Source organism: Ovis canadensis, chromosome 12 (genome assembly GCF_042477335.2).
Source record: "Ovis canadensis isolate MfBH-ARS-UI-01 breed Bighorn chromosome 12, ARS-UI_OviCan_v2, whole genome shotgun sequence".
Classification (NCBI taxonomy): domain Eukaryota; kingdom Metazoa; phylum Chordata; class Mammalia; order Artiodactyla; family Bovidae; genus Ovis; species Ovis canadensis.
Genome location: NC_091256.1, coordinates 63,044,206 through 63,071,055, shown reverse-complemented (window position 1 = coordinate 63,071,055; position 26,850 = coordinate 63,044,206). Strand labels below are relative to the sequence as shown.

At 49.9% G+C, this 26,850-nt stretch overlaps 1 protein-coding gene across 2 annotated transcripts in view; it reads left to right on the top strand.

Moving 5' to 3' along the window:
• KAZN (kazrin, periplakin interacting protein) overlaps window positions 1-26,850 on the top strand; it is a 1,331,681-nt gene that overhangs the window by 1,188,260 nt on the left and 116,571 nt on the right. For both annotated transcript variants that reach the window (XM_069545947.1, XM_069545948.1), the window contains one exon: window positions 4,451-4,642. In XM_069545947.1, the coding sequence (XP_069402048.1) occupies window positions 4,451-4,642 (192 nt within the window). The remainder of the gene's footprint in view (window positions 1-4,450; window positions 4,643-26,850) is intronic.

Genomic DNA, 26,850 nt, shown 5'->3' with positions numbered 1-26,850 from the left:
AACTACCTAACATTATGAAGGCCCAGAGAGGGACAGTGACTTGCCCTAGGTCACACAGCGAGGTAGCTGACCTTCTGAGGCAGAAACCCAAGTCTTCCAACTCTCAGTTCTTCATTGCTCCTGGGGGATGAGTTCACTCCCCTCAGTGCAGAGGGGAAGGGGAGTTGAGGGCACACACAGTCCTCATCGTGCACACGTTTAAGTGTATCACACGTTCCTATCATTCCATTTCACAGGTGAGGCCACTGAGGCCCAGGGAGGGGCATGCGTGCACGCTAAGTCCCTTCAGTTATGTCTGACTCTTTGCTACCCCGTGGGCTGAAGTCCACCAAGCTCCTCTGTCCATGGGATTCTCCAAGCAAGAATGCTGGAGTGGGTTGCCATGCTCTCCTCCAGGGGATCATCCCAACCCAGGGATCACACCTGAATCTCTTGCATAGGCAGTCAGGTTCTTTACCACTAGCGCCACCTGGGAAGCCCCCAGGGAGGGGAAGTGCCTGCAGATGGTCCCAGAGCCAGTAAATGGGCTTCAGTCTTGTGAGGTTCTCTGATTGCAGTCCCAGAGCTGTCACCCCTTTTTACCCCTGGAAGGGTCCAGGTGGTGCAAGATCTAGTCTAGTGGGGGCAGGGGCAGTTACTAAGCTTGGACAAGCCTCTCTCTTTCTGTGGAGTTGTTTTTCCAGCCTGGTCTCCTGAGACTTGGCTCTGGCAAGAGCCACACCTGGTTCCCGCCCTCCTGCTTGTTCAGAACCTGACTCAAGGGGCAGGGCCTAGGTGTCCGGTATACCTATTAGCAACCTGAGCACAGGGGGAAAAAAAAATCCGCCTTTGCCACTGTGAGCTCAGGAGAGGGACACGCAGCCCCATCTTGCTCTCATCCAAGTAGTGGTGGTGAGAGGGCAGAGAAGGCTGTGCCAGGCTGCTCCATGGCTTCACCTCCTTCCTCCTGGGACATCATCTAGTGCAGCCCTTTCTCATGATGACCCCGCTTCATTGTGATGGAAGTAGGGTTGCTGGATAAAACACAGCACGCCCAGTTCCATTTGAATTTCAGATAAACATCGAATCAATTTTCAGCACAAGTATGTCCTGTGTAATAGGACACACTTACATTAAAAAGTATTAGTTATCTAAAATTCAAATTTAACTGTGCCTCTGGGCTTTTTTGGTTCACTTTGCTCCACTTTGTTTTGTTTTGCTCAGTCTGGAAACCACAGAGGGGTGACATGGTCCCCACACAGTGCACATGGCAACTGAGAGCCAGAGAAATCACAACAAGGGTCACAACAAGGCCCTGGGCCTGGATTTGAAGCCAGGTCTCTTGGAATCCTTTGCCCTCTGCATAGATAGCAAACTACCTCAGTGACTTCCTCTGGGCGGTTTGAGAAAGCCCTAAAATAAAAAACAGTTCTGGCTTCTACTTGCCTGGTAATGTAAATATAAATGGGATACGTAGCAGTCACTCACACCCTACTGTGAAATAGACATTTGGTGACTATTGTGTGGGAACAGTCCCTGGCAGCTGTGACTGGGGAGAGTTGATGAAGGAAAGTGTCTTGGCCTATTTGGGTTGCTATAACAAAAATACTGGATGGCTTATAAGCCACAGAAATGTCTGTCTCACCGTTCTGGAGGCTGGAAGTCCAAGACCAGGCACTGATAAATTCCATGTCTGGTAAGGACCCTCGTGGTGATTCATAGCCCTCTTTTCTGCTGCATCTTCACCTGGCGGACGGGTCACTAAGCCCATTAGGTTCCATCCCATGATGGCTCCACCCTCGTGATCTGATCAGTTCTCTTCACACACTGTCATCACCTGGGGATTAGGTTTCACATGTGATTTTTTTTTTTTTGGCTGCACTGAGTCTTTGATGCAGCATGCAAGACCTTCAATCTTTACTTGCCTCCTGCAAACCCTTAGTGGTGGCAAACGAACTCTTAGTTTCAGCATGTGAGATCTAGTTCCCCAACCAGGAATAGAACCTGGGCCACCTGCATTAGGAGCGTGGAGTCTTAGCCCCTGGACCACCAGGGAAGTCTCTCACATACGAATTTTGACCACAAACGTTCAGTCTATGACAGAAAGCGAGAATGAAAGTTCTAGAGTCTTGAGTACAGCTGGAGATGGCAAGCCAGGGCTTGGGGCACAGAGTGTGGCTGGGGTTAACATCTTTTATAATCTGACCCTGGCCTACCTCTCCTTTCCCCCTGCTCCTCCTCCCCTGTAACTGTTCACTGGTTACCCAGGGAACTCTGGCTTCCCAGCACTTCTCAGGCTGTTCCCTCTACTCACTGCCCCCGCCCCCTCCCCAGTCTTCCAAGACCTGTTTCAAATATTCTGTGCCCCAAGCGGGAACTGCCATTGCTTTGTCTTATAATTACTTGTGTTGCTGCTTCTACACGCAGCAGACTTTTTGAGGCTGAGGGTGTTCCCTTCTTTTTAGACACCAGGCAGTCCTGCAGTATAGACAGCTTGCAAATGTTTGCCTGGAATAAGGGCAGGGGAGGGACCCCCAATGCAAACTTCCTAGTTTGTAGGTTTGCTAAGAGACTTGGACATTTCCCAGCCTGCACTTGGGTCTGTTCATGTCAGAGCAATCAAGACCTCCTCTGCAGACAGCCTGCCTCCCCGGGGTGCAGGTTTGGGTTCCTTTAGCCCATCTGGGGTCTGGGAGCACCAGCCTGAGGGTAGGACCTATCTGTGACATTCACCCAGGGGTTCCCAGTGCCTGCAGGAGCAACTGGCTTGGAGTAGGTGCCCGTGAACTCTTGCTGGATGGATGGATGGGTGGATGGATGGATGGAGGGGATTGTCTGATTGTCACATGTCATCATACAGTGTTCAGGACTCTTGAGACCCCTCAGTGAATGCGGGCCTCCCACATTAATGGGGGTTTGGGGCGTGTCGTCCAAAGCGCTGTCAGAATTGGACCGTGGGTGGGGCCGTTTTAGGGCTGTTGATTTAACTGTGGGGCTGAGACTGCCCGACAGGGAGGAACCTGTGAAGAAGGAAACCCTTCTGGTGGCCCAGAGGCAGGACGAATCTAGCACCTTCAGAACTGAAAGTCCCCCAGGTGGCCTGAGGAAGGCCTCTGATGGGGTGACAAAGCAGCTGATGGGCAGCCAGGGAGGGAGGGTTTAGAGCTCAGAGTGAGGTGCTGCGCCCTGTGTTTCAGGCTGGAGATTGCTGGGGGCTGAGGAGGAGCTGTGTGGCCAAGGAGGCCTCCGCTCATGTGGGTGGCAGCTGGACCCAGGTGGCCTCAGAGGAGGTAGTTGAGGTGGACCAGGAACAGGGGCTGGAGTTGGTGCCACCTTTCCCCAGGCCTCTGGGGGTGGAGGGACCCCAAGTCCCTGAGGCCTCAGCTCTGCTCGCCCCCAGCCTGCCCCCACAAGCCTGACTCTGCCTTTGGGTCCAGGAGTGCAGGCTGTGGGACCTTAGAGAACACCCAGGATCAGGAGCCTGGGAAAACAGCCCCGCTTCACTGGCACTGAGCACTTGCTGTATACACGGAGCCCATCTCCTAGAACAGGCCCCATGAGAGGAGGGAGCCTCACCACTAACCCCATGGGGGTTAGACCCATTTTACAGAAGGGGCATCTGAGGCTCAGAGGGGGAGGGACTTGCTTGTGACCACACTCGTGGTCAGTGAGGTAGCCAGACCAGAGACCCTGGGGCCTCAAGAGCTGTGCTGCAGCTATGCCCTGACCCTCACAGGCAAGAACTGTGCCCGCCCCCCTAAGGATGGAAAGAGCTTGGCCTGTGGCAGAGCGAGGTGCCAACCTGCAGGACGGGGTGAGCGTAGTGATGCTTCCAAGACCAGCTGCTCTGGGCCTGCTTCCATGAGCTTCTCGAAACCTCCTTTAATCAGTCTCTAAGTGAGGTGAGCATCTTATCTGGGTCTGCACTGTCCTGAGTTACTGTTGCGCCGACTGTGCCTGGAGTCAACCAGGTCTGGGTCCAGACCCCGCCTCCATTACCTACACAGTTTATGAACTCACGGAGTTTCTTAGTCTCTCTGCACCTCGACTTCCTAACCTGTGAAATGGGTTGAGATCTCCTGCCTCCAGAGGTTTTGGTAAATGAGGTAAAGCATGTAAAGTGTAGCTGGGTGTGACTGTAATGCTCCTGCCCTCTTCAGGGAGGGAGACCCCGGCCATTGGAGGGATGCTCTAGTTGCAGCCTCAGTGGAGCCCTAGACAGTGCGGAGGGATGCAGGGGTGGGGACCCCACTCAGCGTGCTCTGCAGACTGTGGGTGGGGCCCAGGGCTGGGGCAGAGGCTCTGTGCAAGAAGTTTGTTTTGGGGTTTTCTTCCTGCGCACAGTAGGAAAGGTGCTGAGCACAGAGGAAACAGGAAAAGCCAAAGCACCTTCAAACTGTCCCCAGAAAAGTGAGCGAGCACAGCTAGCGCCCCCTGTCCCTTGCTCTAACTACATGCCCTTCTCCCCTAGCGCTCCTGCGGGAGGAAGTGTCCCGGCTCCAGGAGGAAGTCCACCTTCTCCGGCAGATGAAGGAGATGTTGATGAAGGACCTGGAGGAGTCGCAGGGTGGCAAGTCCTCTGAGGTCCTCTCGGCCACCGAGCTCAGGGTCCAGCTGGCCCAGAAGGAGCAAGAGCTAGCCAGAGCCAAAGAAGCCTTGCAGGGTGAGTGACAAGTCGGGGACAGCTCCCTCCTCTCCCTCACCTGGAGCTCAGCCGGGGCCACGGGGCGCCGCGAGCCAGGGTCCTGCGTCTGCAGGGGGAGTGGCGTGGACCCGGGAGTCTCCCAGCACGGGCTGCCGCTTCCTTCTTGGTGGAATCCTGTGTCATGCTGGGTCGGGTACAGGTGTCATTCCCTCCTGCGGTGTGACCACCTCAGGTTTGCCATCACGGCCGGTCATGGGGCGCCTCCCTCCGAGGCGTGATTGGCAGGTGGTCAGTTATCTCTGCTGACCCAGGGTGCTGCCCCAGCAGTTGGGTCTCCTCTTTCCCAGAGCTCTCCAGGTCCTGTGGTGCCTCCCTTGCAGGACAGAGTGGATGTGTGGGGTCTGTGCTGGAGGACACGTCCATCCACCACTTCACTCATGCTCACCATGGTGGGCTCCGCAGGGGAGGGCTTGGCCTCTTCTTGCTTTTACTTGTTCTGAAGGAGCTCCCCTCTAAGACATGCAGCACCCAGCCCTGGGTGGGGGTGGGGGAGGAGCTGGGAGAGAAACCACTTGAGGAGACAGGTCAGTGGGCCCACGTGTCACCTGCTTTCCTTAGTGCTGGCCTGGGATACTGGTGGCTGACATACCTCTCTCTCCTGGGAGCCACCTGCCCACACTGTGTCTCAAAAGGTTATTTGAGAAAGATTGGAAGGCTTCTCCAAATAGTCCTGTCACAGGAAACATTGGGGGAGAAAATATTTGGGGAGGTCTACCTTGATCTCTTGAGCCTCTCTTGGTATCTTTGATTCTCCTGGGGAGGAAAGAGGCAATAAAGCTTGGCAGGCTCCTTCCCACTTACCACTGGCTAGAACCGATAAATACTCTCTGAAGATTTTGTTTCTGAAGCCAAAACGGGTTTATTCCTTACATTGATTTCGGCCTGCTGTAGCAAAGACCCCAGAACAGGGTGGCTTAAAGAATCTGTTTGTCCCTTTCTTCTGTAACTATCCCAAGGGTGTTTCAGGCTGGTGGGCATCTCTGCTCCCCTTGGCCTGTGATGGATCCAGGGAAAGAACTGAAGTGCAAGGTCAGAGAGTGTCTTTGGCAGGAGTGTGATCATTTGGCTGCAGGGAGTGCTTGGGGTCTGTGTCCCAGCTACAAGGCTCTGGAGGGGTAGGAGTGGAGGGTGGAGAAGGAGAAGGGATTTTGCTAGATGGTTAGTTGACTCTATCCTCCTGGGTTTCCCTGACCGGAGATGTGAAGTGAGCAGCAGAACGTTGGTTAAGCCAACTGTCTGTCCAACACCCCCACCACCTAGGAAGCTTAGGAAACCATTGAGCCCTCATCCAGGTGTTCCAGCCCCTTTCTGAATCCTTCTCAGCAGTACGTGTTATTCTTCTGGTGGGCCCACTTGGACAGTGCTCAAGGTGGTCTGTTTAGGCCATGGCTGGCAGGTGGTCTGTGTCATGGTCCAGCTGACGCCACATGATCAGAAGTCCCTGTGCCAGGCACACACACTTTCTCTACACAAGCCTCTTGCCGTCCAGGCAGATCTGTGCGAGTCCCCTCCACTCCCAGCTTCCCAGAGGCCCTGGAACATCCCTACCTTTCTCAGGAAGGAGAACCCAAGTCTCAGGAGTCTCTCGTACGGGGCACGTGTTCCTGGGCCTGGGACATATGAGCTGGTGTCCTTTGGTCTCACTAGGCTTTGCGATCCTGCAGAGAGTTGGGAAAGCAGCCAGACACTGTCTCAGCCTCCTCAGCTGGTATTCATTGCAGGACAGAGACACCTGCCTTCTGTGTCCTGGGCCAAGGAAAGAGCTCTCACCCTTATTCTGCCTTCTGGACCTGTGAGGAGGAGGAATCCCTCCGTCTGCTGTTCCAGGGCCCAGGGGAATGGGCAGGCAGGCTCATTTACCCTCCACTCCCCAGCTCCTAGGACAGCCAGCCTACACTCTCCAGACCTCAGCTTTCTGATCTGAATGATGGGACAGTAACAGTGAGTTACATGTGATTATGTCTGTGAAGACTGTTACCATGATATGCATCCTTCTCTGTGCAGCCCACAGGGCATAGCGCTTTGCAGGCATTTCTTTCCAACTCTGTGCTGTATGAGTTCTTATCCATCTCTGGGCCTTGCTCAGGGACCCAGAGATCCCCTTGATGGGGCAGCTCCTTTGTAGGAACAATAATCTCATCAAGAAGGATTTGTCAGTATTCATCCAAAGAAAGCTTTATTGAATACCTACTATGTGTTCCAGCGGGCTTCCCTGGTGGCTCAGACAGTAAAGAGTCTGCCTGTGGTATGGGAGACCCAGGTTTGAACCCTGGGTCGGAAAGATCCCCTGGAGAAAGGAGTGGCTACCCGCTCCAGTATTCTTGCCTTGGAAAATCCCATGGATGGAGTCTGGTAGGCTACAGTCCATAGGGTTGCAAAGAGTCAAACACGATTGAGCGACTTCACTTTCTTTTTTTCCTACTGTGTTCCAGCACTGTTCTACGTGTTTGGTCTGTGATTCACCCCAGTCTTGCTGGGAGGTATTAACCCCTTTCACAGATGGACACAGCTGAATGAGGTTCAGGGAGATTAAGTAACTTGGCCAAAGTGACAAGCTAATTATCAGCAGAGTACAAAACTTTATCCACTGTGCTAAACCCCTTTTCTTCCCTCTGGATGAGGTCACTAGGGATGAAGTCAGCCTGGACAGGAGAGACTGGAGGCCACCCTAGCTCAGTAATGGGGACAGCAGATTCTGGAGTCAGATCTGGGCTTGAATCACAGCTCTGTCACTTACTAGCTGTGTGACCTAGGTCAGATTCCTTAACCTCTCTGAACCATAATTCTCTTGCAGAAGGTAATAATACCTGTTTTTCTTATAATTGGGACCAGTTATAACTGGTAGCTACTTCACAGAATTCTCGGGAGGATTAGACATATGAAGCACTTGGCACAGTGCCAAGTACCATTAGTGCAAATATTTAGTGATGATCAGATGAGAGCGGGCTTGGCAGACCTCCTTGGATCTCTTTGGAGATACTGGTCACCTGACTCCCATTCAGGGTGGCCCAGACCCTAGACCCCCTGAGCCCATCTGCATTCAAGGTAGCAAGTGTTCCTGAAAAACAGAGAGGTGATCACCTTCAGCGGCCTCAAGCATCCTTCCTGCCATTCTACAAAGTCACAAAGATGCTTCCTCCCTAGCCACAGCACGTGGTGAGTAAATTGCAGACAGATGTGGGCAGAAGGAGACTGGGGCCTGAAAAGGAATTTATATGCCCTTAATGAGAAAGATGAGAATAAATGCACCAGCCAAGAAAGCTGCAGATGGTGGACACTTGTTAACAACCAGTGTCCCTACGGTGGGAAAATGCAGAGCCCCCAAAGACTTCCACTCTGGTGGTCCCCACCTGGCCACCCTCAGTCTGGTAGCTTGGGCTGGTTGAAACTAGAATTTTTTTTTTCTCTATATTTCTATGTTTATTTGGTTTCACTGGGTCTCAGTTGCAGCACACAGGATCTTCAGTCTTTGTTGAGACATGCTGAATCTTTAGTTTCAAGATCAGGGATTGAACCCAGGCTTCTTGCTGCACTGGGAGCTCAGAATCTTAGCCACTGGACCACCAGGGAAGTCCCCAAACTGGCATTTTTCAGGACATGAGAAGATTGGGAACCCAAGCAAACACCCAAGATTAGGACAACATCAAAGAATCCAACAAAAAGAATCAAGTCTGGGAGAATTGGGGTTTAGAAGGTTCTACCGGGATGAGTCTGGGAATGTTTGGTTTAGGACCTTGGTCTCACCCTTAGTTCAAAGGCAGAATCTCTGAATGATTGTTTAATAAGGAATGGTGTCGTCGAGTTTATAAACTTACCCCAGAGTCCCTGCATGACCCCAGCCCTACACACGTGGTGAGCTTGTTGCCTGGGGGACTCCTTTAGGGTGTCTTGATTTCCCCCTCAGTTTCATTGATTTCAAGATTCAAGGCATTACAGAAACAATACTCATGAAAATTTTCTTCTTCCCTTTTTTAATCACTTAATGGCATGTCGAGTGTGTTGAGCATTTTCCCACAAGGATAAATACTCCTTGAAAACATAATTTTTAGTGACTCCATAATGTTCTGCCAAATGGAAGCCCTGTAATTTATTTAGCCACTTTTCTGTTATTGGATATTTAAGTTGTTTCCACTTTTTTTTTCTTTTCATTCTTGCTGTTATGTAGCACTGCACTCTACAGATCTGTGTAAATCTGTTTTCTTAGGACAGCATTTATCAAACCTTCTGGTCTCTGGACCACTTTACACGCATAAAATTGATGACCTCAAAGAGCTTTTGTTTATATGGTTTAGATCTATCAGTGTTTGCTATCTTAGAAATTAAAAGCAAAACATGTCTATATTATCAGTAACTTATTTTAAAATAACAATACTAAACCTATTACGTGTTAACATAATTTTTAAGTGAAAAATGACTTTTTTCCTAAATAAAAAGACTTGAGGGTGAAGAGCAGCATTGTTTCACAGTTTTCAAAAACTTTTTAATATCTGACTTCATAGAAGACTGCTGAGTTTTCATAGTTACTCCTCAGTCAAGCTACTGTGATTTGTTGTTTTGATTGAAAATCTAGCATCACACAGATACATATCTGGAAGAGGGAGGAGTAAATTAATTGTCTTATTAGATAACTGTGGATATTTCTCTTGATGCTATACTAGAACTCACCAAATGGTAGTTTCTTAGAGGTGTGCTGAGTGTGGAATCTAAATCCATATCCAGTGAAGGTTTTGTGCTCTGGATGGACAAAACCATTGGTCAGATTGGCATTTTGAATGGAGTTTGTGGCTCAGTGGTAAAGAATCTGCCTGCAAGGCAGGAGACCCAAGTTCAATCCCTGGGTCAGGAAGATGCCCTGGAGAAGGAAATGACAACCACTCCAGTATTCTTTCCTGGAGAATTCCATGGCCAGAGGAGCCTAGTGGGCTACAGTCCATGGGGGTCGCAAAGAGTCAGACATGACTGAGCAACTATCACACACACATGTGGAGATTGTACCCATACATGATTTTTGGAATCTAACATTGATCACTCAGAAAATAATGGTTCCCTGAGTGATGTGAATCCTCCAAAGGTTGATATATTTCATTGTCCAACATCAAAAAGTCACATCTGTTAACATCACCACCAATCTCTTTAGAAAAGTCTTTAAGTCTTGAGCTGGTAAAATCCTCATGGCAGATCAAGTTTGCCCAAATTCTGATTTTCACTCAAAATTTCAAGTTTTATCAGTGGCAACAAATACTGTCATTTGTTTTCCCAGAAGTAATAGGCTTACTTATTTGGTAACTTATTAGTTCAGTAGTTTGCCAGATACTATAGTGTGTGTTAGTCATTCTTTCCCCACTCCAGTACTCTTGGCTGGAAAATCCCATGGGTGGAGGAGCCTGGTGGGCTGCAGTCCATGGGGTCACTAAGAGTCAGACACAACTGAGTGGCTTCACTTTCACTTTTCACTTTCATGCATTGGAGAAGGACATGGCAACCCACTCCAGTGTTCTTGCCTGGAGAATCCCAGGGACCGGGGAGCCTGGTGGGCTGCCATCTATGGGGTCGCAAAGAGTCGGACACGACTGAAGCGTCTTAGCAGCAGCAGCAGCAGCAGTCATTCTTTCAATTACAAATTTTTGTCCTACAAAAAGTGACTAGCTAGCAACTCAGTTTCGCAAATGCTTTTCCTTGAGACTGCCATTGTACTTTGATATGCAACAAAAGAGCTTTAAGTGTACTTTCCATTTTATTTAAAAAATATGTACTTGGGGATCAAGTTTGAATAGAATTAATTATTTTTACCTCTTCCTCAAGGATATTCTTAAGTAAAACTGCCCCTCCCATTTTTCCAACCATGGGTGCATTGTGTAAGGAACGTAGTTACTACTTATGCAGCTTGATGCCGCTGTCATGATCTCTGCAAGGATGTCCGCATTCTACCCAGCATAGCTTTTTTTTTTTACCAACATTACCAATATTTACACAGTAAAAGAGGCAAATAATGTCTAAGTACTGTTATGAAATAGTCTTCCTCTTGGACCCCCTGAAATGGTGGTGGTGGTAATGGTGGTGACGGCCGGCATTTCTGAGCACTTTTAGCTCAAAATGCCACACACTTTAGCTCATTTAATTTTCACATGAGTATGAGGTGGGTTATGAATGTGCCAAAATTACACAGCAGTACCTGGTTTGGGCCAGGTTCAGACTTCAGCGGGGACAGAGAAGGTATTACTTTAGGAGATATAGCATGGTAAGGAGGCCAGCCTGTGTACGGGAGTGGGGAGGTGGAGGGTGGTAGGGGATGATCACAGTGAACCCTAAGGGTTAGGCCCTGGGGTTCAGGAACATGGAGGTTTTGAGCAGGAGGCAAGTATGAGGAGTGAGGTGTTAAGATGGTCCTGTTGCCCTTTCCCACCCTCTCCTTGCCTTGCAGCCTCGTCTCTCTCCTCCTGGCCTGTGGACACACGAGTTACATATGTGTAGTTCCCCGACATGCCTGTGGATCCTCTCCCTTCTCTGGGTCTTTGCATTTGCCCTTTCTTCTCCCCCAGCCTCCTAAGGGTCATTCTTCCTCCAACTCCCGATTCAGGCTCTGCTTCCAGGAACCTTTCTGGACATCTCCACTTGATGGGTCCAGGGCCTGTGGTTGGCAGGATCATACCCCTTCACCCCCAAGATGTCTGCCTCCCAGTTTTCTAGAGCATATGGATATGACGGTTTACATGGCAAATGAGAATTAAAGTTGTTAATCAGACATCCTTAAGATGGAGAGATGATCCTGTGGGCCCAGTGTAATCCCATGGGTCCTTCAAAGTGAAAGAGGAGGCAGAAGAGTCAGAGTCAGAGCAGGTCAGAGAACAGGCTGGAGGTTTTACGTGAGGACTCAATCCACCAGTGCTGGCATTGACGATGGAGGCAAGGCCACGAGCCAAGGAATGTGCATGCCCTCTCGAAGCTCGAAAAGACAGAAACAGATTCTTTCCTAGAGCCTCCAGAAGGAAGGTTGCCCTGCCCACACCTTGATGTTAGCCTCCCAAGATCCAGTTCAGACTTCTGATGTCTAGAGCTCTAAGATACTAAATCTGTAGTAATTTACTGCAACAGGAGGAAGAGGCTAGTAAGGGCCCCTCCTCCCTGTGCTTCACAGCCCTAGACACTGGCCTCCCTTGGGCCTCAGCACACACTGCAGGGGTGTCTTTTTCCTGTCAGGTTTGCCACTTGCCAGGCTCCTACAGGCGCAGCTCCCAGCACAGATGTAGCCTTATTTTCTGAACAAAGCTGATGATTAGTGAGCGCGGCAAAGGAGAAACGATGCCCAGGTTTCCTCTCTTCAGGGTGAGGAGTAATCCCTGGCAGGGCCTTGTCCCTGCCTCACAACGAGTCACCTGTCCTACACTGAGCTCCTGGAAGGGAGCCTTTCTATTAATCTGAGCCTTACTATTTAATATCCTCGGTCAACAAATGTCTCCTGAAAGCTTCCCCACAACAGAACCTGTGCCTGTGGCTCAGACTGTGTGGAGGCGGATCAGACCCAGGTCCTGCCCAGAACCCAGTGGCACGCCGGAAACCCACAACATACTCAATGCACATTCACTGAATAGTATATTTTTTAATGACCAGACAGGCTGACAGGTAAGAATCTGTGCCACAGATACTCTGCTTTGAGCAGTTCTGGGATGAAGAGAATGTCCTAGGCCTTGAGCAGCAGGGGACACCAGTGTCCTTTGTTCCTAGCAGGTGTGGCCATGTCTTGGCTGCCTTTGTGAGAGTAACTAGGCCTGCAGACAGTGGGGCGGTAGGTGGCCTGAGTGTCTGTTGAATAGAATAATGTATCATCGCTCCTTGGATGGTTCTGCCCACCTGCATTTTTTACACACACATCCTTGTCTCCAACACTGTGTGGGTTTGAAAAGCAACTTAATGTTTCCTATTTCCCTTCCCACATCCGCACTCCATTCTTTGTCTCATTCCTTGCATCAAAGGATTTGTTCATCTTCTGGGCAGTCTATTGCCCTGGGTTGAATTTATATGCTCCCCTTTGATAAGTAAGTCATACACAGAAGCTTCCACTGTTTTCTTGGGCCATCTAGCCTGATGCCCTGGCGGCTGTTGCAGCCCCCCGCCCACCCAAAGCCAGCCCCTCTGTCCCACAGCCCTGATGTCAAAGACACTTATGTGATACATCTTAGAATTTGGTAGAAGCTTCCAGAGAGTTTTAACTCTACTGACAGAATATCTTCAAAATATGCTACTGACTTTTTAACAGTTAACAGATCCCCCTTGGAAGCATCTTAGACTCTAGGTTTGATCCAGGTGAAAATAATCTGGGGTCAGGTCAAAGAAGTGTCCAGAATCTTTGCTGTCTGTCACAGCTCTGGCTAGGCTATGTGTCTCTGGCAGGTTAGCTGCTTCACATGGCAGCTAGAGTCCCAAAAAACAGCACATTCTGTGATGCATATGTTTTTTTAAATAAATGATTCTTTGGAGTCGTTTGAGATTTCCAGAAAAGTTGCAGAGTCCCTGTGTGACCAGTTTGCCCATCATCAGCACCTTAGATGCTATAGCACATTGCAAGAGTGCTTTTCAAGCCTCCTCCTGCTGCTTGTTTGCTGAGATCTCATTGCCCAGAGCAAGTCACATGACCATGCCCCGTGTGGGCGGAGGCTCTCGAGGCTCTGGTTCCCAGAAAGTGGAGTTTGTTGGTGGCCGTGACTGTGGATCCACAACAGAGAGCATTTTTTGTTTATTTTTAATTTAATTTTTATTTTATATTAAAGTTGATTTACAGTGCTGTTAGTTTCAGGCATACAACTAAGTGCTTTAGGTACGCATATACATGTATCTGTTCTTTTCAGATTTGTTTCCCATTTAGGTAATCGTAGAATATTGAGGAGCATTCCCTATGCTATTCAGTAGGTCCTTGCTGGTTATCTGTTTTATATATGAGTGTATATATGGTAATGCCAGACTCCAGACTTATCCCTCCCTGCACCTTTCCCCTTTGGTAACTGTAAGTTTGTTATTGATATCTGTGAGTCTGTTTCTATTTTGTGAATAAATTCATCTGTATCATTTTTAAGTTTGTTATTGATATCTATGAGTCTGTTTCTATTTTGTAAATAAATTCATCTGTATTATTTTTTTAGATTCCACATATAAGTGATATCACGTGATAATTGTCTTTCACAGAGAACATTTTAACTAGAACCATATCCAGAATTTGCTTAGAATCTGGGGTTCTGGTGACACATGGCATCAGCCTTGTCCCTTTGGGCTTCTTTGCTTTTTATAGATTTTTGTATCTGAGTATCCTCTTTCCTCGCCCTGTCTGGGGATTTCCCCCTGGGTCCTTGACTCTATGAATTAGAAAGGCAGCCAGTCCAGTCCCTCCCCTCATGTACCCTTTGTCACCGTTTCAGCGTCCCTAGACCAGAGTCTACTCTTGTGGTCCCTCAAGCAATTACTCTTTCTGGGGTCTCCTTCAATGCTTTGAATTGAATTCTCAGTAGATTACATTATGTATTAATGTTCTGATTGTGGCAGTTATAAAATACATTGGCAGTTATAATATAAAATATATTTTATAATATAAAATAATATAAAATACACTCCATTTATCCTGAGAAAAGCAGCAAGACTGGTTAGTTTGAAAATACACAGACACCCTCCAGGACTTACCCTCCACATATCTGTTTAGGAAGCAAGTACCACAGCCCAACCACTGTTCCCTATTTAGGAAAAAATACTTCATACACCCATTTTGTAGTTGGGATGACTGAGATGTGAACACATAATAAATCCCTTTTGAGCAATAATCACCTTGGCTAGCTTCTTTATTATTTTTTTAATTGGAGTACAGTTGCTTTACAATGTTGTGTTGGTTTCTACTGTACAGCAAAGTGAATCAGCTATGTGTATACTTATATCCCCTCTTATTTCAATTTCCTTCCCACTTAGGTCACCACAGAGCATCCAGTAGAGTTCCCTGTGCTAGAAAGCAGATTCTCATTAGTTACCTGTTTATACATAGTATCAATAGTGTATATATGTCAATCCCGACCTTCTAGTTCATCCCACCTACCTCTTCCCAGCTTGGTGCCCATACATTTCTGTCTCTATTTCTGTTTGTAAATAAGACCATCTGTAACATTTCCCTGGTGGCTCAGAGAAAGAATCCGCCTGCAGTGTAGCAGCTATAGGACATGCACGTTCGATCCCTGGGTCAGAAAGATCCTGACCTAGAGGAAGGCATTGTAACCTACTTCAGAATTCTTGCCTGGAGAATCCCATAGACAGAGGAGCCTGGCAGGCTACAGTCCATGAGGTCAAAAAGAGTTGGACATGCCTGAAGCAACTTAGCATGCACACACTATTTTTCTAGATTCCATATATATGTGTGAATGTATGATATTTTTTTCTTTCTGACTTACTTCACTCTCTATCAGCTAACATTTATTTAGCACTTGGACTTAGCTTTGCTGCATGAATCCACTGACCCTCCCAACAACCCTTGTTAGAAGATGAATAGTGTTTATTAGCCTCAGTTTCTCCATCTACAAAATGGGGATGAGAGAGGCTCGGATTTTTCTAGTTTCCTGGCTGTTAGACTTGATCCCCAGTGACCTTGGTTTCGAAATCTCTGTTCTTACAGATTCTCTTGATTCTAAGGTCTTAGGGGTGGTCATAGTAGAAGAGAGGAAGGGAGTGAAATTGGGAAGAAAGAAGACAGAGGGCCAGATCTGGATTTGGAAGCACAGTATCCTTGAGTGTCATTCTGGGGCCCTTTGAGGCACCGGAATTTATGGATTCATTCCTAGTCATTGTTCTGGAGGTTGTCCCAGGGGGTGGAAGTATTAAGGCTGGTCTCTGGGACACACAAGCCAAGAGCTTCTCTTCCCAGCCTCCTTTCCCTGCGCAGCTCAGTGAACACACTTCAGCCCCAGGACATGCCAGTGGCCTCAGCCACCATATTTAAGGTGTGAGCATGGGCTGCGGACCTTGAGCCACTGCTTTAGTTAATCCCCACTCCCCTCCCGGGAAGGTCAGAGACTGATCTGCTGAGAGGAGGAGAGCAGAGCTCAGTGTGAGAACAGCCAGGCTCTCGAGCTGCCTCTCAGAAGACGTTGCCCGAGACCCTGTTCAACCCTGTTTGGAGCCGTGGCCTCCATCACTGTGTGAGCCCATCTTGCCGTGATGGACAGGACAGGGTCCTGAATCTGTGGCAGAGAGTGAGAGAGTCACACTGGCCTCTGTCCTGGGGAAAGAGCTTTGGCCTGAGGCAGGCCAGGGCGGAAGTAGGGGAAGAGTGTTCAGAGCTGGCCCTCCTTCTGGGGCGGCCGTGGTGGGCACCAACCCAAGGTGGCCATGGACAGGGGGTCAAGTTTGACAGGGGCCTTAGCTGTGATTCTCCTCAGTCCTGGTTGGGTCCTCTGGGAGATGCCCCCAATGATGGTCAGACAGGAAAGGAGGGAGCAGGGCCTCGGGGGCCTTCAGTGAAACGTGGGGCAAGGGGGGACAGAGGCGGCACAGGTCCGGTCAGACACAGCAGGCCTTCCGGGGACCTCTTGGGCTGGCCCTGTGCCGAGCCCTCCACACCCCACCTTCACTTGCTCCTCAGATCCAGTGCACAGTGTAGGTGGAGTTAGCCTGGCTTTACAGTTGGGTAAACTGAGGTTCTGAAGGGGTTTACAGCATGCACATCTCAGTGTTTGAGCTTGAAGTCTCCTGCCTGACACAGATCCTGTCCTGCTTTCAATTCTGATCAGTAGAAATCTCTCCAGTGTTGATAAAATCTTACCTAGAACCCCACTCATTTATTCATTCAGCAAACAGTGAGGTTCTGCTATTTGCCAGCCTTTGTTCTGGGCCTTTGGGGTATATCTATGAGCAAAATAGAAGGTCCATTTTTCGTGGATCTGCTGTGTAACAAAGAGCCCCCAAATCCTACTGGCACAAAACAACCTGCATTTTTCTTACATCCTATGATTTTATGTGTCAGGAACTTGGCAGCTGGGCAATTCTTTGGCTGGGAGATTTCTCAGTTCCACATGGTGGATGGCGTTGGTTGGGTGGGGTCCTGCTGTGATGGGCTTTTCCCCTGCAAAGTCTAAGCCAGCTTCATTCACATGTCTGGGGCCTTGGTGAGACTGACAACCCAAACACCCATTTGTGGCCCCTCCTCAAGGCAGTCAAACCTCCTACGCAGGCTCAGGGATCCCACAGAAAGGGTTCCAGGAAATCAAGGAGCAGGCTCTAAGGCTTGTCGGCCTCAGGCATCACTTGGTGTCATTTCCGCCACATTCTGTTGATGACAGGCCAGCCACAAGGCCAGCCAGACTCCGCACTATAAAAAGCACGTATGGGAAGTATTATTGTGTCCATCTTTGCAAAAATACCATCTGCCACACAGGGGAAGGAGAAGGCCAACAGCAAACAAGGAACATAGAAAAACAAAATCATAAGTGTTAGGGGCTTATCAGTACTATGGGGGACATGGAAATTTTTTGCAGTGGGATGAGATAGGAAACCCAGTCATTCCACTCCTAGGTCTTTATTCACCTAGGAAATATATATCCACACAAAGACTTGTACACAAATGGTCCTAGCAGCTTTCTTTATAATATCCAAACGCTGGAAGCAGCCCAAAAGTCTATCAACAGAGGAATGAATAAACAAACCAACATAACCTGCGGTGGAATTCCACTCGGCAATAAAGCAACAAACTGTTGAGATGTGCAGGCACGTGGTACATCTCAGGCTCATTATGCTGAGTGCCAGAGTCCAGAAAGAAAAAAAGTGTATCCTGTATGGCTCCATTCACATGAAACTCTAGAAAATGAAACCCGATCTGCAGAGACAGAGAGATCAGTGGTTGCCTGGGAGATGGGAGGAGGGGCAGGAGTGCGGCTTTCAAGGGGGAAGAGCAAACAAACTTTGGGATGACGGATGTTTACGTATGTCGGGTTATATCAAATGGTCCGGGTTACATATGTGCAGTTTATTATATGTTATTTATTATCTGTAGAGGTGTTTAAAAAAAAAAAAAAGAGGGTTTGGTGGCTTAGGAATCCTGGGTTAGGGGGCATTTTGCAGTGAAGGGCATTCATCGCCCTGCGGGCCCCACTCAGGCAGCCTGCAGCTTAGCCTTCATGCTGGCCATAGAGGGGACTCAGCCCCAGGTGGGCAGAGCCCTGTCCTGTCGGGACCTCAGCACCTGAGGCTCTTGGGCTCCACGAACAGGCAGACATCAGTGAGGTCCAAGGCTGCGTGTGCTCTGGCCTGAGCTCCCAGCCCAGCTCTTTAAATAGGTCCAACCACATGAGCTGGCCAGTGGCTGTGACAGAAGCTGCTAACAGCCTGGCAAGCTTCATGCCCAGAGCCTGACGTGGGGGCACAGAAGGAGGAGAGGCATTCTGGGGAAACCCTAAACGAAACACTCAGCAATTTAGAAAGGAGTGTTCTGATTCAGCTCAGGGAGCAGGTACCATGCTAGGGAAAAGAGGGAGATTAAAATCCAATGGCTTCAGAGTATTTTAAAGATTAACACTTATGTTTAATGTGTAGGGAATGAATGCAGTTTTTTGTGTATTTATTCAATAGTGCTCTGGGCCAGGAACGCATAGGCTGTAAAACCCATGAATGATCTCAGAGAGGTCTCCCCATTTTTCAGATGAGAAGATGGAGAGCCAGAGAAGTAAGCTGCTGCAAGGTGGAGCTGAATGGAGGGAAGGTGTGCCTGACTCTAGGACCTCGGGGGTTTAGCCAGTGCCCTACACAGCCCCATGGGGAGCCCGCAGCTGCTTGTTTAAATGATTAACAGGGTTTTGTTTGTTTGTTTGTTTAGCCCTTTCTGCTTGCTGACTCTTTATTCTTTTTTTTTTTTCAATTTTTAATTGGAGGATAATTGCTTTACAATGTTGTGTTAGTTCCCTCTGTACGGACCCGTGTGAATCAGCTGTGTGTATACATACGTCCCCTCCCGCTGGAGCCTCCCTCCCGCCCCACCCCTCCAGGCCCTCACAGCTGGGGCTGAGCTCCCTGTGCTTTGGAGCAGCCTCCCACTTGCCAGCTCTTTCATCGTCGAATATAGAATATACATGCCGGTGATGCCCTCTCAGTTCCTTCCACCCTCTCCCTCCCCCTCTGTGTCTGCATGTCCATTCTCTGTGACGTGTCTCTATGATTTTTAATGATGAGTCATTTGTGATGTGCTTCTTGGTGACAGGCTGGGCCTGTGAATTAGAGGCAGTGTTGTTAGTGGTACCGGCAGTCCAGGGTCCAGGGCTCCCCAGCCTCTGTGGGCCTCATCTGGAAAGTGGGAGGGTTGGGCTAAGTGTTCTTACGAGTCCCTGTTGTAATGTACCTCAAGCAGCAGACTCAGAATGCAGGGGAAATATCTGTGTGTCGGGGAGATCGAGCCAACCTCTGAGAAAGCCGAGACAGCAGCTTAACGCTGCCTGCAGAGTGGTGATAGAGGTGGTAACAGCATGGCGTGTCCCCCCGTCACACCAGCTGGGCCTCTGCCTGCCACCAGGCCTGCCACTCTCACCCCAGCCCAGGACCAAGACCTACACCCCAGGGCCAGCCAGCAGCCCTCAGCCTCTGACCTTTGCAGCCCATTACCTCCAGAGAAACTTGCTCACCCAGGAGCTCTGGGCCATGAAGATCGAGAAGCATCTTTCTGATTCAGGCCTTGCCAGAAGAGTGGTACACAAGGAAAGAAAAGACTTCAGCAAGAACCCCTGGGCTGGCACTTACTGGACAGCCCAGTGGTTACAACTTCACCTTCCAGTGCAGGGGGCGAGGGTTTGATCTCTGTTTGGGGAGCTAAGATCCCATGTGCCTCACAGCCAAAAAAGAGCAAAACATAAAACAGAAGTAATGTAATAAATTCAATAAAGACTTAAAAAGAAATCTTTAAAAAAAAAAACAAACCCTGGGCTCAGGCAGAAGGCAGGGGATGGAGCAAAGGAAGTGATTCTTCCCATCTGTAGTCACTTGAGGACAAGAAAGGGGCACATCCTTGCTTGGTCTCCACTCACCATCACTCGGGCTGGGGAGGGAGCAGGGAACACGGTGCCCTCCATGGTCTTCCTGGCAGGAGACGAAGGTCAGAGCTCAGATGGTACCAACAGGTCACATAACCAGAAAAGCCAAGCTGCGGGATGCTGCCTGTGATCAGTCAATGTTCCTAACAGCTGCCAAGCCCTCCAGGAAGCGGCTGGAGCGAGCTTCTCCCAGTCGGTCTCGGCCCCCAGCTGCCTGGAGACAGGCCTGGGGAGATGCTCATCCTGGCACTGCTGTCTCCCACCAGCATTCAGCACTGGGTGCAGCATGTGGCCTGAGATGAAGGAGGAAGAGGAAAGCAACACGGAGCCCTCAGGACAGTCCCTTCCTCGGGGAGGCGGCTATTGACCCAGCGCTTTAAGGCTGGGGGCACCTTGAAGTCAGGGTCTGAAACGTGTTTGTGTCTCTGTGATTGTCCCACTCCTGCTGCCCGGGAGCGAGCAAGGCCGGGGAAGCGGGACAGAGCAGAGACGGGATGTGTGCTGAGCCCACGGGGCTGGCACCCAGTAGGTGTGCAGGAAATGGACCAAGAGCAGGGGGAGGGCTCACATCCCATGTGAACGTGTGCACGGGGTGTCTCTGGTCTGAAGGGCCTGGTCACGGGCGGTGTTCCTCAGCCTGACTTTTCTGGTTTCATGACCTGTTGGGACCATCCAAGCCCTGACCTTTGTCTTCTGCCAGGATGACCGTGGAGTGCATTGTATTCCCTGTTTCCTCCCCAGTCTGGGCGATGGCCTAGGTAGGTAGGTGCACCTCTTTTTTGTTGTCAAGTGACTGCAGATTGGGGGAGAATCACTTCCTTCAAGGGTAGAACGGGCTGGGGTGGTACCCAGAGGGAGAGGGACTGGGTGCCTCGGCCAGTCCTATCAAGGCAGGGCAGTTTCCTGGCTGGAGTTCCCAGAGAATTATGACTCTGGAGAGCCTCCACAGAGGCAGTAGGCTCACATGCTTCCCAGGACCACTCGGGGGCCAGCTCAGCATCCCACCATCCTACAAAGATCCCTGCTATTCTCCTTGTCTCCATGTGAGGAACATAAACTCAGAGGCGTCACATGACATGCTCAGGGGCATGTGGGTAGTAGAATCAGGACCAGGCTTGTCCCCTCCACTTGAACTTGGACAAGTTGCTCAAGTCTCCTTCCCCATAGGTAGAATATCCGCGTTGGTATCATAATAGCATCTACTCAGTGGCTGTAGGGATTAAATGAGGTGATTCATAAAAAGAGGTTGGAACAGTAAATATTTAATAATTAAATATCTGCTAGTCTTCCTTTATTATTTTTCTTTTTCTGGGTTCAGAGTGATTGTATACTTTATTTTCCAAACAAGGAAAGTTTTATAAGAGAAAGAGGGTCTACTAAAAGTTGTCCTGATAGTAAGGGATAAATAGGGAATTTGGGATGGACGTGTACACACGGTTATGTGTATAATGAATAACCAACAAGGACCTACTGTATAGCACAGGGAACTCAGCTCAGTATTATGTAACAGCCTAAATGGGAAAATAAATTAATACATGTATATGTAGACTTTAATCACTTTGCTCTATACCTGAAACACACATAGTGTTTATCAACTATACTCCAATATAAAATTAATAAAAGTTGTCCTCCAACAGTCAGCGCAACCTGGGACTGTCTCAGACAGACGGGATCTATAGCCCTTGGCCACAGACAGGCTGTGAGGAGGTGACAGGTGTCAGATAGATACTTCAGGTCAGAGGAAGGCATAAGCAAAGCTGTGTATGGAGGATGTTTGTTGTACACACAGGTGACCAGGAGGTGGCTGAGGGGGCCCCCTGCCCCGCTGGACAGGAGGAACAACATCCCTCCACCTGTACCCTGAGCCCGTGGCCCAGAGAGCATCTTTCCCTCACCCCAGGTTCATCTACGTGCTCTGAGGCCACATGCGCAGCCAGCATCATGATTTACAAGAGCCCGGTGGACCCTTCCATTCTTTGTGGACCAGAAAAAGGCGTGATGTCTGCCACGACAGAGCGGCATAGTATGACACCCGAGAAGCCGTTCCGATACCCTGTCGAGCAGGAGGGAGCAGAGGTGGAGACGGATGCTATGAATTCGCAGAGCGCGTCTCCAGTTGACACCAGAGGAACAAAGCTTTCGGGTGGCGGCTCCAGAAGAAAGGACGAGGGAGGTGGAGTGACGGGAGGAGACTCCTGTCTCCAGCCTGCATGGCTTTCCTCGTAAACCTCAGCGAGAGCACGTGAGGCCTTGAGAAGGTGGGGTTTCCAGACAACCGTTGTTACCCACCTACAGGGACCTGGTGTCTCGCAGTGGAGCAAGGCGTTCCTGGGGGCTCAGGCTCCCAGAGGGGTCAGAGCAGCCTCCCCCGTGGAGCAGGGAGTGAGGGGGAGTGACCGGAGCTGTCGGCCAGGCTCTGTGTGGGGAGGTGATGTCCCCCAGCTAGAAGCTAGAAGCTGCGGCCTAGACCTGTATCTTAACTCCCAACCCTGAATGCTCACTGAGCTTCTTCACTTTTTACCGTCTCTGGTCCTAAAACAGATTTCTAAACTTTCTAATGGAATCTTGAACCCGGTAGAGCAGTTTGTACGTAAAGATCTTACCTCAAGAAGGACAGGCCAGTCACCAGTCTGTGGATTGTAAATGAGTATTTTTTAAATTAATGTGACTCCTGCTAGCCTAATTTAATAACCTCTGTGCAAATTAGAAAAAGGCATGTAATCTATGGCCATACCACCTTGAACGCACCCGATCTCATCTGATCTCGGGAGCTAAGCAAGGTCAGGCCTGATTAGTACTTGGATGGGAGAAAAAGGGCACATAGACAGATTAGGAAAAGGTGCATCCCCATGCCCCACCTTGAGCACAGCCCTGCTGACCTGTCGCCTGTTGCTGGCAGGCAGCACCTGTGTGTGGCCACATTCCTAAGGGGTTGCAGTCCTTTTGCAGGGTTTGGCAGTGGGGCAGAGAGGTGCCTGTGCTCCAGATAGCTGTGATCCTGCACTAAACTGCACCATTTGACAAGCGGAACATCAGCTGGATTTTATCTCCCACTCAGCTGAGCTACCAGGCACTTTGGGGCAGAGCACCAGCTATGCAACTGTCTATGGTGGTCCTAGGTGGGAGTCATGGCCATCTTGGCTGGCTGTGTTTGGCATAAAGACCAGTTTCATCTTGATTTCATCTTAAGAATTTTAGGATGGAAAGGTACAGCAATGCCTTTTTAACTGAGTTTTATGCCACACCCCAAGCTTGCTCAAACCATGATGCCCCAGGTATGGTGACCCATCCAGGGTACCTTTCTCACTTGGAGGAAATGAGAAGTGAAGTGCCTGTTAGAAGGGACTTATCCTGGGCAGCCAGCAGAAGTCCAGAAGGGGCTGTCCTCTGGAGGGAGTTAGCATTTATTGAATGCCTGGTGTATGCCAGGCTCTCTGATACATGTCCCATTTTATCCTCACAGCCAGCCCATGAGAAGGGGTTCTGTTATCACCCCAACTTCACAGAGGAGGTCACTGAGGTTCTAGGTGAAAGGAATTTGCATGGGACACTCAGATGGTTGGCGCAGCCAGAATCAGCACCCCAGCCCATTCATTCTGCCTCTAGATCCTACACTCCTCACCATTGTACCATCTGTCTGTTGACACCTGAAGTTTCCCTGAGCCCTTAAAAATGTGGATTTGGATGGAGGCAGGCAGTCTTGGTCTCGGGAAGGGTGAGGCCTCTCAGCTTGTCCCCTGCTGTTTTCAGCACCCCAAAACCTTGAAGGGGCACCTGGCACAGGGCTGTCCAGAGATGGTCCCCATGTCCTGGCAGGGAGGCTGGAGGCACAGTGCTGCCGCATCTTCCCACCACCTCAGTTCCTAAAGATGTCTTCCCCTGGCCTAGGAGCCTAGCGCAGGAAGCACAGATGCAGGCTCGGGAAGAAGTCCCAGCGAGTAATGACAGCCCACAGGGCACCCTCCAGCTGACACCCTCGGCTCCTACTCGGAGCTCTGTTGAGGGAGCACTGGCCCCCTGGCAGGAGTCTTGCAGCTTGCCCATGACCGTCAGAGCAGAAGGCCAGAATGTCCTTTGGGCCTGTTCAAGGCAGCAAGGAGCCTTTTCTTTACTCCAGAAATGAGCAGGGCGTGTTTCTGAGGTTTCTCTAGATACCCAGAGAACTCCTTCCCCCTCCCCAGGTGCCAGAGTTGTATCTAGGGCACCACCTGACTGCACTGTTCACATGGGGCTGGGTGGGCATGGTGAAACTGTGTACCCCCCACCCGCAGCCCAACCTTTACCTTGCCTGGGATGCCCAGCCTAGCACATTCCAGGTGGGCCCTGGGCTTGGTCCCAGGGCTGAAAGAGGATGCAGTTAGATTAAGAAAATGCACATTACAGCAACCCAGAGATATCACTGCTCACCTCTCAGATGGGCAAAAATCCAAATATCTTATCACACGAGCACGCTCTTGGCGCACCTCACCCATGGTTGGTGGAAACACTGGGTGGTGTGATCCCCCATAGAAGGAAATTCAGGTACAATTCACAAAGTCTCATCTGCATTTACCTTCTGACTCAGCAGAGGGATTGACCCTGAGGATAAAACATCACGGATGTGAAACAAGTTATTATCCACACTGCAGAATACGTTCAGAGGGTTCAAATAAGGGAAAAACAAGAAGCATATCTTGATGTTTACCTAGTAGATTTGTTGACAGTGCTTTTGGTGTGATAATCCTTGAATTATTTTGTTGTTATGGAATAGAGCTAGTGAGTAAATACATTCTGTCAGGTACAACGTTCTGTCTGTAGAAGAAGGGAATGTGGAAAGGAGGAATGTGTGGGATTGGATTTGGGACATCAGGATGCCTTTTCTTCCCTCTGTCTGCGCTGGGTCTCTGTTGCTGCACACGGGCTTTCTCTAGCTGCCGTGACTGGGGGCTCCTTTCTAGTTGTGGTGCTAAGCTTCTCCTGTTGCAGCACACAGGCCCTGGGCACGTGGGCTCGGTAGTTGTCGCTCACGGGCTTAGTTGCTCCATGGCATGTGGGATCTTCCCAGACCAGGAGCTGAACCTGTGTCCCCTGCATTGGCAGGCAGATTCTTAACCACTGGACCACGAGTGAAGTCCCCAGTATGCATATTTGATGACATATGTGTTTGTAATCATGGAAGGGACAAGGAAGCAGTGTGACCCCCCAGTAGCAGTGAATACGCCAAGTGCCTGCAGCTGTGTTTCTCAACGCTGTCCCCCATGAGGAGGAGCCAGGGCCCCTTGGACACATGGAGGATTCCAGGTGTGAGGCAGTGGAAAGTAACAGAGTGTGACTAGAACATCTTGCCGCTCTAAAAAGCAGGGATGCGTCCAAAGACAGATGGTCGGAAAGACCCAGGCACTGGTTTCAAGAGGCTCCTGCTGGCAAAGATGGGACAGTTTGAACATCCAAAAGAATGAGAGGAATAGATTAAGCGAAGCGGGGAATAGAGGGGAAAAGATGAACACGAGTTAATAAGTGTAGATTTAATTGAAAATCATCAGTTATGGACAAACTGCCTTTAGCGGCCTCCTGATGGGGTACACTGTGAACATACAGCATCATCTATGGATTAGCTGGGTTGGGAGCCAGGCAGCTTCCATGTTATGAAAGACCCGCAGAAGGCAAAGGGCACCTCCCAGATTAGAGAGTCAGGAACCCTGGCAGTTCATTGCAGCGCTTGATCTCCAGGTCTTGAATAAGGACCATGTATTTGGGGACCCTTGAGTATGGACCGTGTGTTGAGTATGGACCATGGATGGTATTATCACATCAGTGCAGAGTGAACTGCAGCGGCGGCAGGCTGCTGGGAACTTGATGCTCTCAGGACGGCGCGGCCCCCACGGCCTGTCTTGGGGGCTCCGCCAGTTTGGCAGCCCTGATTATGTGTAACACTCTTTCCTTGCCCTGCGCTGCGCTGCACTGGCCAAGCACCAGGAGCAAATGTGAATCCTCGTTTGCAGATAGGAAGCCCATGTACAGTGATATTACTTCTCTTTATGAATATTTTAATATTGAAGTGGCAAATCCCGGAAAGTGCTGACCTGAAGCTTTCCTTGCTTGGCACGTTCCAAGCGGTTCCACAGGCCCACTGGGTACCAGCCTGAGAGAGTGTCGCCAGAGGAGCAAGCAGCCTCTTCGCGTGACGGAGGGGGAGCTCCAGCCTGGTGCCCCCATCCCACCCTGAGTGGGGCTCACAGGACCTCAAGGGGATAAACTGTGGTCTTCTTATTGTGATGTCACTTCAGGAAAAGAGCTTAACTCAGAATCTCAGAACAGAGAGGCTGCAGTGGGACGTCCTTGGTGGTCCAGTACAGGGGGCCTGGGTTCCATCCCTGGGTAGGCAAGTTCCTCCTTGCTGCTGCTGTGTGCGGGCGGTGGGGGTGGGGGACTCTGCCCAGCCCTGGCTGGTCCCCCATGCCCAGCCCACACTCACCAAGCTGAGTGGTTAGTAAGTCTTCCATAAGCAGTGGCTGATGATCCTTTATTCTTTTCAGTTGCATCAAACTCACACCAGCAGGCACTCTGCCAGCTATCAGAAACGCAGGTAATCTTTCATTCCAGAAGTATTGATTGACCCCTGGCTACATGCCAGGCCCAGGGCAAGGGGCTGAGGGTGTCATGGAGAGCAAACCCATTCTGTAGCCGCCTCCTCCCAGCCCAGCAGTTTAGAGAGGAATCAAGTCATAAATTAATGAGCAGGCAAGAAAAAGAGAGAGTTAGTAGTATGTGCCATACAGCATAAAACGAGGTGTGGAGGTCGGCAGGGAGGGGATGGGGGGGGCGGGGGGACAGGGCTTTTCTGCAGGCAGTGGCCAGAACCGGCCTCTCCGGAGTTAGAGACCTTTAACCCAAAACAGAGGTTACTGAGACTACCTCTGTGTGGCTGGAGGGCACGGGGTATGGGGAATGCGGAGATGTGATGAAGGGTGGTTCATGTGGGGCTTTGCAATCCTAGTGACGAGTTTGGACTTTATTAGGCACGTGGCAGGATGCTCTGGTTTTAAGCAAGGAAGCGACTCAATCTGATTGGCCTTTGGAAGCAGCCCCTGTGGCTGCAAATCAAGAATAGTGGGTGAGGGTGGGGGTGGGGGAGGTTGCGGAAGGCTGGGC